At 41.7% G+C, this 19804-nt stretch overlaps 1 protein-coding gene across 3 annotated transcripts in view; it reads right to left on the bottom strand.

The window, feature by feature from the left end:
• usp32 (ubiquitin specific peptidase 32) overlaps nt 1–9864 on the bottom strand; it is a 75303-nt gene extending 65439 nt beyond the window's left edge. For all 3 annotated transcript variants that reach the window (XM_080428379.1, XM_080428380.1, XM_080428381.1), the window contains exon 1: nt 9686–9864. In XM_080428379.1, the coding sequence (XP_080284505.1) occupies nt 9686–9743 (58 nt within the window). In that variant the 5' untranslated portion in view covers nt 9744–9864. The remainder of the gene's footprint in view (nt 1–9685) is intronic.
• Nucleotides 9865–19804: the final 9940 nt, after the last annotated feature.

Genomic DNA, 19804 nt, shown 5'->3' with positions numbered 1-19804 from the left:
GGAAGTGGAGTGACTGAACTATTCCTCAAAGTTCACACTTCCTTTTTCAAGGAAGCGTGAACTATTTTTACACAATGCAATACAATGTAGAGCGACAGGGTAGAGAGAGAGTAGTGAGAGTCACCATGACGAGTCTGACTTGAACCATAATGCAAATAGATCCATCTGTGCCTATATATGGTTTGCACACAAACTGGCCGAGGCACCACGACCCCTTGAGATTCACACTTGTCAACGCAAATATGAAACCGGTCTGAATCCTTTCTAGCAAACATGATTAACGCGCATAATAACCGGCTTACTATAGTCAGGCTGCCTGCCAGTGACAGGCTCAGTTGCCTGAATGAACCAAATGCTATGTGTGGCAAGGGCATGGGCTGATCCTAGCTGCTGTGGTGAGCAGTGACACAACTAGCTGAGCACACTCCACTGTCATGAATAAGTATTGATCCAGCGGCAGGCCTCCACAGCTCATTATCTTGACTGCATTTGTTGCACCTTCACCCCAGCAGACCCTGGGCGTGGGCCAGTTCCATCTCAGCTGTGACACAGTAACTAATGGATGGTCTCCCCGTCGCAGTGAAAAGTGGCAGCTGGTTCACAGCAAGCAGTCACAGTCTGGTCACCTCAACCTGCTACAGACCAGCTGGGCAAGTCCTTACATGTAGCCGAATACCTCACTTATTTAGGTTGTTCTGAATCTGTATCACACTAGCCTGGTTTTGGATGTAGGCATACAATGATTAAAAGGAAAGTATAAAAAACAGCCCTAAAATAATATATAGAATATGTCCCTTAAAGGGGAATGCTGCTTGTTTTCAACATTAGACAATGCCATTACCTTTGAGTTGTTGTGTGGAAATGAGAAAAACTCTTCTCTATTGCCTAAAATGGGAGAATCGATTTTTGAGGTCATGTGATCACTGACTGACGTACAGACAATGTACTGTCTGGCCCGCCCTCTAAGCAACCTCATAGACTTGAATGGGGAATCTCAACTCCATCTGAAACATCACAACTTGAATATAAAATTAAGACTTGTCGATTATCCCGTTCTAGGTAATAGAGAAGACTTTTAATGTTTTAATGTTGGAAACAAGTAGTTTTCCCCTTTAAGTAATAACAATCTTCAGAGTAAAACTTGTGGATCCATTACAACCCGAACATAATCCTTCGCGTATAAGCAACCTGATGAACAGTGACTGTCAGGATTTTTTTTAAATAAGCTAGCAAAATGGCCAATGAAAACAAAGTGGCCCACATGATGGAGAACACTGTTTATTGTGATACTCTGATGCAATGGCTGTATTCTTGGACACTAGGCTGCATTAACTGTAATGGCTACCATTCAGTGGAGAACAATGAGGCCATTTCTCCACAACCTACCAAAGGACTCATTCCCCAAGCGAACCCACACACACATACAAATGTGTAACACACAAAAATAGACGAGCACAATCTTGGCAGCACTGAACACTGAGGTGATAACATCCAATAGACATTGTATACACAATTACACATTGTCTCTCAAACACACACAAACTCTCTTTCTCTGACACACACACAATATAATGTCCATCAATTTAGCCGGTGTTGCCAACTTTGCAAACTTTATCACTAGATTTGGCAACTAGCAACTTTATGAGCATACATTGGCCTCTTTCCTTGAAAGAGATGTGCCAACGTAGCTATATGTCGTATGTGAATCTGCATTCTTCCCTGTGTTCGCTAAGACAGCTGTGGTTCAATGAAAGAGAGACAGTTTCGACCAAGTGGCCTTCAGCCACCTCCAAATGAAGCACCAAGAGACTGTCATTGGTCACTTAAAATCTATGACAGGTGGGCTCCTCCTTACACAGCCACTTCTTGTTTCACTTGATGCCAGGCTGCTTATATCTTAAGGATATAGCTTGACTGTATTGAACCCATGTCTTTAGCAACAGACAACCTTCCTAAACAACTGTGGTCAGAAAGGCAGACTCCATAAAAGATCCTCCCTTTCGTGACTTAATCAGTGCCTGTCTCAACCCTGACATAGCAGGAGCTCGGGTGCTGGCAGGGGCCACTGACTCTCCTGCTGGTATCAGGCTAGAAACAAAACAATATTTGAGTGACGTCTAAAGTAACGTGCCAACTCATAGATCATGTGACGTCAAGTGACACAAGAGCCATAAACACAGTCTGCTGAGAAACACTGCAGACAGACAAGTCCAGTCACCTTGTTCTTAGAAATATAGTTTCACCTCCAGGAACAAGTAACAACCCTTATCAGTGTGAGCTTTTTTTGTTGCTGACCATGTGTGTTAAAAGTAACCTAGTAAGCATTCTCAGGATAAATGCACACTTTTGCAGAGGATCTCTACTGTAAATGATTTATATTGACAGGTAGAGGAGTTCTGTTGTGCCAATTTGTTTACTGACGTAATATTGAAATCATACCCCATCTTTCCATGGAGCATATTTGAGACCTGCTGCATTTGTCGTTGTGGCCGACCACCGCCCAGTCATGAAGTAATGAGTCAGTCAGAGTGATCTCTCTAAGCTCTCTCCCACAGACACAGCTAGCCTAATAGTCACCTGAGACATGCGTAGCCTCGCACCTGTGATCCATGAAGAGTCGCAGAGTCAGCAGGCCTTATCACCTCAGGATGAATAAGCACACGCAGGCTGGTGCTTTGCATTTGTACCCTGCACTGCCTCCTCCTGTGGTTTGGGGATTTCAATTTGCCTACTGCTCCCACAAAGGCTCCCAGTAAATGCTCTGGTATGGAAACCAGGTTTGTTTAGTCATTTCAATTTGCATGGTAGACTGCTGTATTCTCCAGTGGACATATCAGACATTAGATTAGCTATAAAGGGTTAAATCAACTTAATTCAGGGGTATTCGTTTTGTTTTTATTTGACACAACCCATTAGTAAAGGAGCAATGAGATGCAAATGTTTTTAGTTATTTAGCTGTAACTTTTATGTGCAGACCTCCATTGCCCTTTTGGCATATCTACATAGTACACATAACACACAGACCTAGACTAATTCCACAACACAAAATTCTAAAGATTTATTAGTCAATCGATTGACTTGTGTGCACCAGTGATTTGATTTAAATTAATTACTAATTTCTCGACACATCACATCAGCTGAGGGCAAAAATAAACAGCAATGCCTGTTTCTCTCTCTCACACACACACACACACACACACACACACACACACACACACACACACACACACACACACACACACACACACACACACACACACACACACACACACACACACACACACACACACACACACACACACACACACACACACACACACAAATGAAAACAGCAAAAACATTGCGCTCAATTCGTTTCTTTCCCCGGGCTGTCCCATCCCTAATCCCCACATTATGATCTTCAATACTGTCACTCCTATTTATATTAAACACTATAATACCTTATTATCCTTAAAGAGGCATTGTTTTTTTTTTTTACACGTCTATTGACATTACTCCTCTAGACCTGACCAGTGTTTCCCAACCTGGTGTCCAGGCCCCTCTTACTGGGCTTCAAAGATCACAGGAGGGTGTGAGGTATTCTCTTTTTGGAGGTATACAAACTTAAACAGGTTACACAAAATCATTACTTGCTTTCCTCCACTGTCTGCCTGTATGTTCTCAATGTGATATCAGTCCAACGTGTCATACAGAATCTATTATCCTGTATCTTTAACATAGCTATAGCTAACTCCCACATGTAACATCATTGAAAACACAGTAATATAACATCACTTTCGGTCATCCCCGTTTTGGCTTGGGCATGTGATTATATATTATATAGTGAAAAATGAAAAGACATTTCAAAAAGTAAAAAGCTCTACACGCACTGTTGCATCATGACGTGTTGTGAGCTTGTACATTGGCTATTTTCCCTATTCCTCATACAAATATAGGTATAGTGCTTAAAGGACGACTTCACCCATTTTCAATCCGTCTTCATATAATTGGTCCTCACTAATGCTCATGATAATATGGCACCATTTTTGTCTACTCAGTGTGTCTCAGAGGAGGGCTGTGGACAGTTCAGAAACCTGTCTACCAGTGACATCATCGATGGGGAATCCAAGCTAATAGAAACTACAGGCTTTCTATTCCTAGAAAGTTAGCATGCTATAATGGAAGCCATTGTTCTCACGTTAATAAAAATCTAAATAAAATAAAATAAAAATTGAAGAAAAAAAGAAACCTTCCGAACGATGAGACACAGACTGAATAGAAAAATTACACAATTTTATCGGGAGCATTAGTGAGGATCTATTAGATGAAGATAGGTTGAAAATGGGTGAAGTCGTCCACACATTAACACACGTCTGGAAAAACAAGAGCATGCACACGTGTGTGGGGTCCCAGCTTTTTCACCAACTGGTGTGTTTAAGATGTGTTTGTTGTTTCTTTTTGTACGCTGCAAGTCTTCTCTGTCAAAAGGGGCGAATAGAAACAGACTGGACTTACTATGAAGCACCTCAGCTCAGGCCATATATCATGACATTAATAATATTATCAAATCACGTCACTCAATCAATTGTCAAGTTTTGCCCGTGTGAATGCACCTCGACCAGGAAATTAAGAGACTGTGGAGCGTGTTGATAGTCTGTGTAATTCAATTCACAATCTCAACTTTCCACATCTACTACAGTCCGTTTACCTTTGCAAAGCAGTTCAAAGAACGTCCTCACTAGAGGAACCAGTCAGACGGAGTGAGGACTGCGGAAGGGGAACCAGAGGGATCAAATCGAGTGTTGCTGTAAATTTGCGGGGTCTGTGAATTAGTAAATCACATCGCAGACCAATTGTTCCTACAGCCAGGATACATGTCTGCAAGGAAGTGCCAATCAGGTACGAGCTATCCAGTCAGCTTAATGGATCTGCACTATTAGTAGTTCTTGCCACAAAGCAACAAGCATGCAACTATATTGCATACCAGTTGATAATATAACCATGTAAAACCGATATTTTCCAGCAAATCACTTTAGTTACATTAACCTCGTCTTGTCAACATTGTCAACAGTTTTGTTGTCATTGGGGAGATTTCTAAAGATCGCAATGATACACAGTGTGTCAGTTCCACAAAGTGCCATACTGAGGCATACACATAGAGGGAGAAAGCGAAAGTGGGAGTGACAGAGAGATGGTGAGAGAGAGACAGAGAAATAGAGAAATAAGTTGCGTCGTCAGATAGTATTATTAGGGCATGCCTCCTGGCAGATATCTGTGCTCTTCTGAGAGTGCAGACTCAAGTACTGACTACTGCATAAACTCACAAGGCGTAACCAACTTTTTGTGTACTTTAGAGGGACAAATCGTACAACTGTACTTTGATATCAAAATATGCATATAGTTGGCAAGTCTGTCTTCTGTTGTGTTGACACAAGCAGCCTAGGGGGTGACAGTGAGATCACAATTCATTCACAGAAAATACAGTCAGGATAGACATTTAACAGTACAGTACACAACCCAACAAACAACTGATGCAACTACTTCTTACAGTCGCTACTAATGCAGCGGCTCATCACATGGGGTTGATTTCGTGAATTTGTGGGTATGCCTATTTCTATGTCTGTATATCTGTCTGACAAGCATCAACTAGAAGGTCGGCTAAGTTCTTGTATTCACATCGTGCTCAAATTAGCTATGCTGTCAAAAAAAAGAGAGCAATCCTCAATAAAATAAAAAAGCACTAACAATGCTCAAATAACAATTGGAAAGCATCAATGGTTTGACTAATCTCAGCTACAGGCTCTGTGCTTCTCATTATGCCACTAGTGTCCCACTCCACAAAGCTTCCACGAAAACTGACCCCATAATCTCTGCTGTCGTCCCCATAGCCTTTATTTCTGATGTGTGGGCCATGGCCATGTGACTGGTCAGATAAAGCTATAGAGGCTGGATAATTCCACAGACTCGTTGCGTTTGGTCAGATGTGATCATGGGAGCAAGAAAGGCAATCAGCCTGAAGAATGTACAAACCGCCACACATGGAGTTGAGATGAGAGGGGAAAAGACTTTCAGTCCTGTAATGAGCTAGTAGGAAGGAACATAGCGAGGCTTGTTCCCACAGGCATTTGTGTGAAACTGTCAATATCATTGTGAGTAAATAGATTTAAAAACTGTTTGATAAAATGATATGGTGGCCACTCTGGCCAGTATAATGTTATACAGTTTTAGACATAGAATAGGCCAATGTAAATGATGTATCTACAAAACAGTCCTGGAAAAGCTCATAGCCTTTGCCTACAGAGATGACGCTGATCTCAGTGAATGTATAACACATTCTGACAGCTATGAGTACGAACCCAGGAAGCCAAAGTTCAGCATACAAGCACAGAGAGCAAAGTGCATCAAGACGGATATGAAGATGGCCAAGATATTTATTTGTCCAAGTTCTTCTTGATAAATGCCCACATCTTGCATAACTGCTCCAACGCAATGCAACACCACGCCAGTGCAATGATTATCAACCCATCATCTAGCTCTGTTTATGGGTGATTTACTCAGGCTGTGAATCGTGAAAGCTTATCCTTTCTTTCTTGGCAAACTTAGTTTGTCAGTAAAATGCTTGTGTTTACTATTGCAAAATGTTATGTCCCCTGTCATAGTGAAACGTAAGTGAAAAATAACAGGAATACGTTCTTGATATCGATCTCACGCCAACTAGTCCGTTATTATCACCATTTCAAGATGTACACGAATGCCTGACAGAGCAGAGACACTGGCCGATTGGACCTTCCTGACATCAGCTGCTAGTGGCAATGTGATCAAGTGTGTATTTATCTGTTGCAGATGCACACGGTGATGGACACATTGTTCAGTAATAAGTGTCTAAATACTGTATTTAAACAGTTTTTGGAGTAGCCAGGACGCTCCTATTTGCATTGTTGTATGGACTGAAAATAACAATAACATGCCATTATTTACTTGTGGAAGCTAGTAAACGTCTTGCCCAAGCTGTTGCCTTTCATGTATTGTTCATACATTAAACAGCTCCTTGGCATCAGTCTTTTCCAGATAAAAACTAAGGGCAGTAACATCAGTAACGTAACACAACCCCAAATGTTGGCATTTAAAATACATCACTAGCAGCAGTAGCTTAGAAATGCATCTTTGAGGGCTGTCACTGGCATGAAGGGAACAAGCACACAGTTTGGACTTCTCTCTCTCTCTCTACTCTCTCCTTCTGTAACATTAGCAGTGGCAAGACGCCGATATGCTACCTGTCAGCTACGTCAAGGGTTCCCAAACCTTTCAGACCGCGACCGCCCAAAATAATCATATTTGAACTGGGGAGTGGGGACCCCCCAAAATAATCATATTTGAACTGGGGACCCCCTAAAATAATCATATTTTAACTGGGGACAGCCCACCCTGCCAAGCACTTAGAATTGTAGGCATTACATTTAGTTTGACTCGGTTCCGCAGACAAATACTTTGAAAATAGCCGATTTACAAGCTCACAACGCCTCGTACTGTGAGGTGTTGACTTGTGAGCTTGTAGATCGGCTATTTTCACAATGTTTGCCTCTTTCTTACGTAATATTTGACAATTTGGTACTAAAAAGGTCTTAGAAGTCAATAAATTGTAACTTTAGAAATGGGCAGATATCCAGTATAGTATACACTTAATACTGTATGTTGGTTTGTTGACTGTTGAGTGAGAAAACAATGTTGCACTGCACATTAAGCTAGTCATCTGGGGACCTCAAAATAATTTGGGGTCCCGACCCACAGGTTGAGAACCACTGAGCTACGTTACCAGCAGCCACACCAGAAAACGCTGGCTAACGTAATCCAACTACCCTGTGCAAGGCCAGCGGTCTTGGCGGCATTCGTGTTTATGTACAGGTCAGTGTTGGCCAGCTAACAGCTAGCCAACCCTTTAAAAGGCCACCCCCGGTCCGATGATGCTCGTTCGGCTGAGGACAGCCCTCCATCATCCCTCGTTTGGGTTCACTACTTTCTGGCTAGCTAGGGCTGAGCCAAGAATAACATATTACGGGATGAGACAGTGACGTCGCAAGTCAGTGTGTGTGTGTACCAAGACCCCAGAACCGCGGAGAATGGTTGAAGCCTCAGAAGCCTGGTGGCTAAATAAATGCAGCACTTCCGCATTTGGGACGCTACTGCGCATGCTTCATGCTTCTGAAACTCTAGTGCGCCTGCTCTATTGGCTCCAATATTGGGGCCAATCCAGGAGATGGGGGTACTTGAGGGTGCTTCATGCGCTTGTGAGCAGCTTTCATGGAAATTACTATATAATAACTAACTATATGGTGTGTACCAGTAGCCTAAATCGTAGTCAACTAATTTTCAACTTTTTAATTACCGGTGGTGTAAAGTAACAAGGTACTAGTACTGCACTTCTAAGTAAAATGTTGAGGTATTTGTACTTTACTGGAGTATTCCAATTTCCAATACTTTTACTTGACTATTCCACTACAATTTTCAATTTAGGTATTTAGCAGACGCTCTTAATCCAGAGCAGTAAGCAAGGACAACACAAGATAATACATCAAATGCATAGAAATGGTAATCTAATAATAAATTAATACTTTACCACTACATCTCAGAGGAAAATATTGCACTTTTTACTCCAATACAATTATTTGAAAACTTAAGTACTAGTTACTTTGTAGATTTTGATTATAGTTACAAAACATACATTAACCACTTCAGCCCTATACATTTCGGCCATTTGAAAATAGCCGATGATCTACAAGCTCACAAATGCGTTGCATTTGAAAACTTGTGAAATGGGACATTCTGCATAATGAGTACTTTTACTTTTGGTACTTTAAGTACATTTTGATGCCAATAATACTTTTGTACTTTTACTCAAGTACATTTTGAATTCCGGACTTTTACTTGTAACAGAGTATTTCTATATACTTTTACTTAAGTAGAATATTTGAGTACTTTTTCCACCACTGCTTTCAAGGGTCCCGTAACGCGTGACTAATTTATACTCCGCGGTACGGCGGTACCTACAGTACAGGCTCGCCTGTATGGTATTAATTTAGTCTATTTTCGGCACGCGACACCGTCATACGACGGACGCAGTCAGTCGGCGTCAAGTCTGAAGCAGTGTTGCCAGATTCTGCGAGGGAAACAAGCAAATAGGTCTATGAAAATAAGTCCAAAAGCCAGGCTACATGAAAATAGCAGATCTACAAGCTCGCGTTGTGAGCATAGGTTGTGAGCTTGTAGATCAGCTATTTAAAAATATACATATACATATATATTTTTTAAACATTTTAACACCACAAATCTTACATGGGGGGTCCCTGTCATAACATATTTTCAGATGGGGTGACGTCTGCAGACAAATACATATTGTCCTTTACATGAAAATATTTGAGAAACACTGGTTTAAAACAACATTATAGGAAACAAGCCCAAAGTAAGCAACAACTACACTTTAGAAACAAGCCCCCAAAAACCGCAACCACCAATATTTACAAGCAACTTCACAGAATAATAAGCCCGACGTTGCTTACGATAAGCGGACATGGCAACAACGCTGGTCTGAAGCACTTCCGCAAGCCGGGTGGTCAACTGTGACGTCACGCACGACTCCTTGGTTATCTTTATTACAGACTATAGCTACGCTAGTAGGCAAAATGTGATGTCTTTTTATTTGGCTTCTTACCTCTCTTGACGGCCTCGTCATACGACAGGAACCCTATCCTCGACTCTTTGGCCCCCATGCTGCCCTCATTTCATTGCAATGTGAGGGGGAAGTGAACGTTGTTGACTTGTGGAGGAAAATAAATAAATGCCTGGCTGGCTGGTATCCGTTATTGTGAAAGCCGTCTTCTTGTTGATGTGTGTGTGTGTGTGAGTGTGATGTGATGTGTTTTCAGCGAGGCTCCTCCTCCTCGCCGACGCCTTCTCGGTCACATGATCTACGCTCGCTGCTTGGTCACACGCAGTATTGCCATGCCCGCTTATTATAAGCGACTTTGGGCTTATTTTTCTGTAAAGTTGCTTGTAAATATTGGCAGTTGCTGCGGGTTGCGTTTTTTTGGCTTGTTTCTAAAGTGTATAGTTGCTTATTTGGGCTTGCAATGCTCACAATGTTTTAACAATAATTATTTTTGGGCTTGTTTTCCTAGACCTGGTTGATTATTTCTCTCACAAAATCTGGCAACGCTGGTCTCAATCCCATCGGGGAGGGGGACGGTCGCGTTATGAATAGTGTCTAGCCAAAATAAATATTTATACTCCGTAGTACAACGGTGTCGCTTGCGGAAAAAAAAGAACCGATCTAGAATAGATATCTTCGATATCACAAAGACAGCTACAGCTACCTACATTCCAATGTGCAATGTGTGAAAGTCGCTAGACAAATAATGTTGACTTGTTTATAAATACAAAATGGGCCAATCACAGCGCGATTGCCCCTCCGGGCGATGGGGCTTTACTCCGGTCACTTGATCAGCTCGGAATGGCCGCTTCGTCAAAAGATTGTACGTGACAAACAAATAAACAGTCTGCTGTTTCGGTGTTTGGTTTGTCTTTGATCAACATTTTGCCAAACACATTAATACTAATAATAATTACTGATCTGTTACACTGGCTGCAGCCAGGTGTATAAACGATTAAGAACTTGATCTACACCTCCCTCTTGTGGCCAATTCACGCCAGAGCTCAGTGTTGATTTGCGGTTGGGGCCCCTATGTTTTTAACATGGTTCTCAAACATTTTCATGTAAATAAAGACAAGAATTATTTGATTGTATTTATTCACGGACCCCCATCTGAAAACATTTTTTTGCTGGGGACCCCCTTGAACCCCCTCAAGGACCCCTGTAGACCCAAACAGATTTTAATATCTATTCTAATTAGACCTGCTGTCATGGAATGATTTGTCTGAAAATGGAACCAAATATTTTTACACAGTAAGACTTTTGATTGATTGATTGAATACTTTATTAACAGTTTGCAAAAAAGCACAAAGGTACAGTTTGATACAAAAGGATGCTAAAAGGATAACCCCAAAAAGCCTAGATGGCTTATTTACATTGAGGTCCTATGTATTAAATTCATTGAGACATATAAAGACAAGCACCAATATACAATAATATGCAAAAAACATCATATAAACAAGTAGTAAGACACTGCATTGTTAGTAAAGTAAATACATATGGGTAGCAGTGGAGACAAAAATGTTAATTTCCGATGCGTGTGCGGGCACGCATGCACGTGCATACATGTACCTGTGTGTTTGCATGTAGGGCCACCCCAGGCCAAAAAAAAGTCTGGACGTGCCACTGGGTGGGGCCCAACAACCCCCTCTCTGGAGGAGGTGGCAGGTCCTCCAGAGAGGGGATTGTTGTGACAGACTGTCACAGTGGAAAACAACTTCTTCCTGAATGTTGGAAAGACCAAGGAGATGATTGTGGATGTGGACACAACAGGGGTCTTGAACACCCCTCCTGATCAACAGGGCACCAGTTAAGTGGGGAGGAGGGTGGTCAGCTTCAAGTACCTCTGGGTGCACACATCTCAGAGAAACTGACTTGGAGAATGCAGACAGACTGTGGCAAAGAAGGTGGGACAACAGCTGCACCACCTGAGCAAATTCAAGGTCTTCACAGAAGGTCCTGAAATCCTTCTACTCAGCTACAACAGAGCACCACCCTGACGGAGGTCATCGTCACTCTGTCAGTGGTTCTCAACCTTTTCAGGCAGTGACCCCCCAAAATAATCATATTTGAACCACCCCACCCTGATAAGCACTGGAATGGAAGGAATGTAGTAGAATGTAGTAGTTGAGGCATTACATTTTGCTTGACTTGCTAAATATTGAAAAGTTCACAACGCAAGGTTACAGCATGCCTTTTTGGGAACAGGAATAATAATAGTCTTTCCAGATGGACGGATGTAAGTCCAGTGACTTTTTATAGAGGGGACACCAAGCTTCTGCAAGTTCCTGACAGAGGTGTCAGGATGTGCTGTTGTGATGCGCAGATAATGTTCCTTATTGCAAGTTGTTTACTTCCTTTTACTGAAGGCACATTTTGTTCAAATGTGGTGTGCTTACACAGTATATAACACCTCACATAGGATGTGGTGGATGTGAAAACACCACTACTGTGCAGTGCTCCATTTTGCATGTGTGCCGTTTCTATACTCATTATAATCTATACATGTTGTAGCCCACACAAGCTTCTCTTTCTTGAAAGATTATGACAATAAACTCAACAATATAATATCACCAATAAATAGGACATTGACACAGATTTTTGCATGTTCAATACTGTTCAATACTGTTCAAATAGTTTGTTATAAAAGGAATCTCACTCGTCCCAGTTAAGGCCTAACACTAAAAACATATTTAAAGGAGAATCAAGTGCTTTTTGGATGTTTCCCCTCAGAGTTGAAGGGCCCATATTACATGGTAAAGTCCTATAGATAAACTGAAGGGATAAACACTCATCTCAATGGTATAATGATGGGTTCTGTCTTGTGACATCTCCGAACTGAATGTTTAGGCTCTTCTCCATAGGACTTTTGGAGCTCTGTCATTAACATGAATAACTAAACCCTTTGACTATGTGACAAGAAGTATAAAGTTAATAACGACTAAACGTGGAGGCTCTGGCTTAAGGCCTCCCTGAGCTCTTGGGCCCCTGGGCCTTGGCCCTTTCGGTAATCCACCCCTGTGTATACCTTATCTTAGTGGTTCCCAAACTTTTTAGCTTAAAGTAATACTAGGTAACGTTTTCAACAAAACTAAAGTTAAATTGTATATCTTTTGCGAGTGGCAAAAGTTTCACAACACCCACTCCGTGAATTTCACCCCCGGAAGCCTTTTATTTATATATTTTCTATTGAACGTGTACGGGGGGGACTTTCCCGGGAAAATGACGTTCCTGGCCAACGTCATGACGTCGTGGCCGACGTCCTCAGGAACTACCGCAACGGTTTCCTGTTTGGCCAGGAACTACCGCGCTATTAACAAAAAGGAACCTCACGCTGATTTTAAGATAATGTAGGATTGGAAGATCGAAAAAGAACAGAAAAAGAAAGCACAGCTCATGGTAACTAATGCTCCACTGGCTAAGAGAAACGATCCGTAGATAGTATAAAACAATTAAAAGATCGCTTTTTGAAACGCTTCCGGCTTCCGGTGAAAACGAATGGAATTCTGGGTAATCGAGGACTAGGGAAATTGTATGCAGTGACGGTAGTGACCAGCAGAGGTTGCTAAAAATCGTTATTTGTGATTCTGCATTGTACAACTTTAAGACCCAAACCAGAAATTAGACGTTTGCCCGGGATTCAAACAAGTGAAAATAGTAGATCTACAAGCCAATACAAAAATAACGCTGTGACCCAGGGGTATAGCACCCTCTAGTGGCAGTGATGTCAGACTTCAGTGCTCTATTTTCACTACTTCTTAAACATTTTAAAAATGTATTTATGGAAATTATTCGATTTTTTCATTTCATTTATTAAATACTTTTGAAAATTGTTGGAATTGTTTTTAATTGCTGCTGCTTGCTTTTTTTTAAATGTAGGAAACGGAAATAATGACGTATTTACTCCCATAAAACTTGGTCCATGATCCAAAGATGGGTCCCGACTCCCAACCCACTGTTTGGGAAACATCACCTCACATTCTTTTATCGCCATCTCCCAATTTTGCGTATTCACCATTGCTGCTAAGAGATTTTTAAGAACAACACATAAAAAGTCCTTTTCAGGTTCTATTGCTGCCACATTTACATCACATAGCTCTGGTCTTACTGTAAAGCCCAGTCCACACCAATGATTCCCAATGCAAGTGGTTGTAACTGCAACCATGCACTTGCAACTACTTACAACCACTTGCAACATTATACCAAAACCTCCCGACGGGTCAATATGTTCCTTTTGCAAGTGGTTTACAAGTGGCTTTTACTGAAGGCTCATTTTGTCCAAATGCGGTGCAATGCAACTAGTTGTGTTCCAAATCATTGGTGTGGTCTGGGCTTTAGGGTACGGTCACACATGCGTCAGTCATTGAAACAGTCATATCCTGTTCACTTGTTACAAGTTCCAAAGTGCTGCACAGAGCAAGGTTAAAAACAGACAACCAAGCTAAATCAAAAAACAGTTTGATTAACAACATTAGAGTGTGTACAATCACATATAAAACAGTTCGGAAAAACACTTGGTGTAGAGGTATGTTTTCAAAAGTGACTTAAACAGAGGCATGCATGTAGCCCCATTTAGAACCTCTCCCTCCGCTATGTAGCTCCGAGATGAGGTCCTACGTGGCCCGGTGCCGTCTTAGCAAAAAAAATCTGCACATTTTCCACTTTACTATGTTTCTTACCCCTTTCTGCGCATTGTATCCAAAAAGTAAAGGTTTTCTGAAATGCTCTCAGATGTTTTAACTTTTAGCGTACAATAACATCTATCCAACGAGTTAAAAAAAAGCGTTTAAATAGCTTCTCTCCTAAATGTTTTTAACTCATTCAGTGCCAAAAATATTTCTGGCTATATCACCCCTGTGCCAAGGCCAAAAATACATTGTAAAAAAGAAGTGCTTAGGAGCCGAGATACAGCCTTTTTCAGTAAGAAGTTAAACAAGAAGTGAATGGAGCAGCAAATCTTCAAATCATCATATCTTGGGTTCTGAACCTTTTTTTTCATGACGTCTTAGACGTCATTGGCACTCTGGGCTTATGAAAAACGTGACGTCTGCGATGCGATGTCATTGGCATACCCGGAAGTTGCGCCCGTAGAGATAACATTACTGATTCCCCTACTGGTCAAATGTTGAATTGCATCTTCTAATGCATAATATTATGGAACCGGTTGAGGAGAGAAGCGATTTAAAAGCTTTTTTCAACTCGTTGGATAGATTTTATTGTACGCTAAAAGTTAAAACATCTGAGAGCATTTCAGAAAACCTTTACTTTTTGGATACGATGTGCAGAAAGGGGTAAGAAACATGTGAAGTGGAAAATGAAAAATGAATGAAACATTTTCGCTCAAACGGCACCGACAAACGAGGAACCTCATCTCGGAGCTATACAGCGGAGGGAGAGGTTCCGATTGGAGCTAGCACGCATGGTGCTGACCTTAGCTGCACTGGCAGTGCGTTCCACAGGTGCCCATGGGCGTCTAAGGATGCGCTCAGACTTATGAGGGGACAGCATGTCAAAGATATAAGTAGGGTCCAGCCCATGCAGGGCTTTGTAAGTCAAATTCTGCCTGTGAGCTCCTGGAGCTCACCCAGGCAGCCAGTGAAGGGCAGCTAGTATGGGTGTCCTTCTAGCAGCAGAGTTCTGTATCAATTGCAGCTAGGCGGGATATGACCGTCTTGCTAAGGGGTGGAGCTTACGAGTTACGGCTGCGAAGCTAAATCACACCATGTGTCGTTGTGTGCAGTTCAACTTTGTCAAACTTTTACGTGTCTGACGCCTCAGCATTTATTGGCCACTCCCTTGCTATTGCGCATGTGAGGTGGGTTAGATTCCCAGGTGTTACACATGGACTATATCCCCAGAAAGTGGGGTCAATGAGCCTGATTGATTGGCTTTTTGAGGCTCACAGTCAATTAGGCCAATTAGAAATAGATGAGACACATTCCATACATTCCACATAAACCTGCTACCCCCATGGCTCTCCCTATGCTGCCAAAACCAAACCACACCCGTACTACCAAAGTGCTCAACAGCATTCTTGTGACTTCATGCCTGCCGTCACATGCAGGCTGACTATGAACACGGCATACAAATGTGTTTGTCAGGCACCATTACATTTCTTTTTATAGTATTACTATTTATTTTTCTGGATTAAAAGACTATAAACCTGCCACAAAAAATGGAATCCACTGCTGGACTGAATACCATATTATAATGAGCATTAGTGTGGACCAAAGATAGGTTCAAAATGGGTGAAGTGGTCGTTTAAGTAGATCTTGTGGTTTTAGCAACAGAAGCTGCATGGGAGAATGTCTTCAGTCTTTGTTGAGCAAAGCATTTAGAGACTGACTTCCACCCCTGCACTAGAGAGATAGATCTCTGTTCCCCATTTGTGGTTGTGACCCATAGGAATACTGCTGAGCATGAACACAAGGTAAGAACAGAAACTCACAGATCACTCAGTTATAATACCCAGTGTTCCTCAGTGTTAATATAACGAGTAAGTATTCAAATGAACCCGTAAGGGTAGGATGCTGTGTTGAAAAGGCCCTTAGCTCTAAACTCGGTAGAATCTGCACCTGGCTCGCACCTGGGTAAAACTGAATCCATTCTCTTTGGGTCCAGAATTAACCTTGGCAAGGCTGACGGCTTCACAATAAAAGTGGGTGACAATGTTGTCTTAAGAGTAAATTACCTATAGGCTCCATTTTAGAGGTGATAAAATGACAACTAGAGTAATCAAAAGTCAACCAAAGAGATTTTTGTACAGGATCTCCTCTCTGGTCTGTAAGAATACTTTGAGGACTCTAACAGGAGCACTCATCCTTCGATTATGCATACACCTCATACCATAACACCAGGCTCCAGACATCCCAAAACAAACTGGTATGGCTGCTTCTTACTGGACTCATTTAACCCCTGCTCACTTTGAGTTGGATGGCTCAGGGTAGAGGACAGAGAGTACAGCAACTTGCAATGGACTTGGTCTACAAGATACACTACACCACAAAGACACCCATGTACCTGTCAAAATACTTCACAAACGTCAATCAAGTCCACAATCAAAACACCAGAGGGAGCTCCACTAATCACGTTCGATTTGGCTCTAAAAAGGGGTTAAATTGGTTCTCCTCCTATGCCACAAAAAGGTGGAACGCCCTACCAAGAGTCGCAAAGGAGTGTGAATCCCTACTCTCCTTCAACCCCCCCCCCTCGAACTGTTTACTGTACATATATATATATTTTTAAACTTTTTATATGATGTTTTGCATAGTAGTGTATATTTGTCTGTCATTAATGCTTCAATGCATTGAGTACAAAGGACCCCAAAGGAAACAAGCCATAGGCTTTCTTGGGTTTAAAATCCCCTTAGCAGACTTTGTATTGAACTGTACTTTCCTGTGCTTTTTTTTGCAAACTGCCAATAAAGTATTCAATCAATCAATCAATCATACATACTGTATAGTGCTTTCATTTTCTTTTCTTTTTTGACGTATGGAATATTCATATCCGTTACAGTTGATGTCCCCTTCCCCTATACAATAACAACCATCATTATTTCCAACAGGCCAGACAACCGGGAGGCGGAGATTATGTTTTCTCCCCTGTCCGTGTGTCTGTCTGTGTTTCGTCAGCTAATCTTGGAAACTGCTGGACCGATATCAAACTAGGCCAAAGCACACATTTCACCCCACTCCACCAGATTTTTCCATATAAGCCTCCTGATGGCATTTTGGTTATAACTCGAACAGTGTAATAAAAAAAAGATCCTCTGGATTCCTTGAATCATGACAAAACCCCCCACATAGTCCTTGCCCATTTCTAGTTTTTCAGCCATTTTGCATTCAAATGTATAGGCTACCAAATCCTTTTTTTCCTTCTTTTTTTTTTTTTTACAAAAAAATAACTCAAATCATGATGATCCGACGATCAACCCCAAATTTTTATCAGATATTGAAGGGCCTCTAAACAATGAAACGGCAAAGCGATTTATGTGCTCCGTGGAGCGCCTCTTTCTCATTGTTTCTTTGTTCTCCAGAAATTGACAAATTAACTACTTCACTTGTTCCATGACTATACAAAAAAGGAGACTTTACAATAAGGCATAACATTAAAAAATAGATCTGCCCCCACCCTAGCGACTTTTAAAAGCACACTAAAGACCCACCTTTTCAATGTGGTTAACTTGTGTGTTTGGTTACTTAGTTTCTACTCCCTCCTGTTGTGACTGACTGAGTTTCTTGTTGTCCTAGTTTAGTCATCTTTGTTTTCTCCTATGTTTTCTCTTTCTCTTTCCTCGGGCTGCACCCCAGGCCAGTGTAATAACTGGATGGGTGGCGCACTATAAATACCGAACATATGAAACAATATTAGCATTTAGCCTAATACTTATCTTGCCAGTCCCAGCACATAGAAACATAAGGAAGTATATATATAAAATTGCGGTTGTAGGCTAGCGCTTACACCCTCATCACCCTCTTAGTCTTAATGTACTCATATCCATGGTCCTGAGAGCAGGAACATTGCTAGTTCTCTCCTTTCTAAATCCCAGATAACGCTTTATATTATGGTGCTTGTAATAAGCATTAATTAATAGGTAATAAGACCCTTATAAGTTTATGTGTTGATACAACTATATGCACTATATGTATACAACTATAATAGCATCATAAACACGTTTATTGTTACAATACATGTATAAGCACTTTTAAGAAACCTCTTAATAAAAGCCATAGGATAATTGTTATGATAGCATTACAACCACATTTATTTACATTGAATTTTGATGAGAAAACATTGTATCTAAGAATATCCATACAGTACCTTTTCCTCCAGTGTGTCTACTGTCAGGACCACAGAGTTGACGAGTGTCCTCTGATGAGATTGCACAGGCAGGCTATATAGCGCAACCACAACACCCTTCATCTGGAAAGCGACAGTCACTGGATGAAAATAAAGCTAGTTCAAAATAAAAAGAAAATGTTCTATTCTAGGGTTAAAATGAAAATCTAAATGAATGTTTTCCGGGCCCCACCATGGCTTTTGTTTCCACATCACCCTGCAGTAGCTCTATTCTCATTTGAGGGTACCTCGGAGCCCTAAGCAAAACATTTTTTGGTGCCCCCCCAAACACTCCCAGTGCTTATTATAAAATCATTATGTCATGAGATCATTTTGTTTTATTGAATATTAAAATAATAATGCAAGTTTTTGGATAGGAGATACATGACATAATTACAATATTTTTTTATGTGGGCCCTAGTGGTTGTGGCCCTAAGCGACCGCTTATATTGCTTATAGCAGCGGCCGGCCTTGGGTCAGTCCAAGTGTGGTGGGATTGGCTCACTGACAGATAACTGCCTTTTATGTGTCGTAAGCCTATTATCTTTTTTTTTATATTTGTGGGGCTTTTAATGCCTTTATTATTTTTTAGAGCGGGATAGGGAAAGTAGGCTGGCAGGAAATGAGGAGAGAGATGGGGGGGGTGGCATGCAGCAAAGGTCGTCGGGAACGGGAGTCGAACCCGCGACACGCTGTCAGGCTGGCATTGCAGCCCAGGGTGCCTGGACCATCACGCTACGGCCCAGGCCCATCACTCATCATTCAATCAGCGTTCAACTCCGCCTCTCACCACCAGTTGGTCCTCCAGTCATCGTTCCAGCCATCACCTACATAATTCACCTGTGTGCATCCATGTTGCTCTAGCTCCCTTGTCCCTTTCAGAACCCTGTATACCTTTTTTTGTAAGTGGGATGACGGTATCAAAAAAGGTATACAGGGTTCAGAAAGGGTCTATCTGGCCATGTCTCCAAAGTTTCTGAGACAGACCTGTTGCACTCTTTGCCTTCTGCTGGTACAGGGAAGGGCTTGAGTTCTGGGGTACCCTGTACACTATTTCACGTAGGTCATTTTCTGTTTATGCACACTTGTATAGAGGCGAGTGCCACCCATTGTAATTGTCTCCGCCAGGCTGAAAGGCATGGCCGAGACTATGTTTTGCACCTAAACACACAGGCTAAACACACGGCGCTCGGCAGAGTCATACAACAGTTTCATCTTATCCTGAACTGATGCTAACTTTTCTTTAGCCAACAACCCAGCTGTGTAAAGCCGATGACGAAAACC

The sequence above is a fragment of the Gymnoscopelus braueri genome, assembly GCF_963280865.1.
Source record: "Gymnoscopelus braueri genome assembly, chromosome: 5".
NCBI lineage: Eukaryota > Metazoa > Chordata > Actinopteri > Myctophiformes > Myctophidae > Gymnoscopelus > Gymnoscopelus braueri.
The sequence above is the reverse complement of the archived record's forward strand: the minus strand, read 5'-3'. Positions and strand labels throughout refer to the sequence as shown.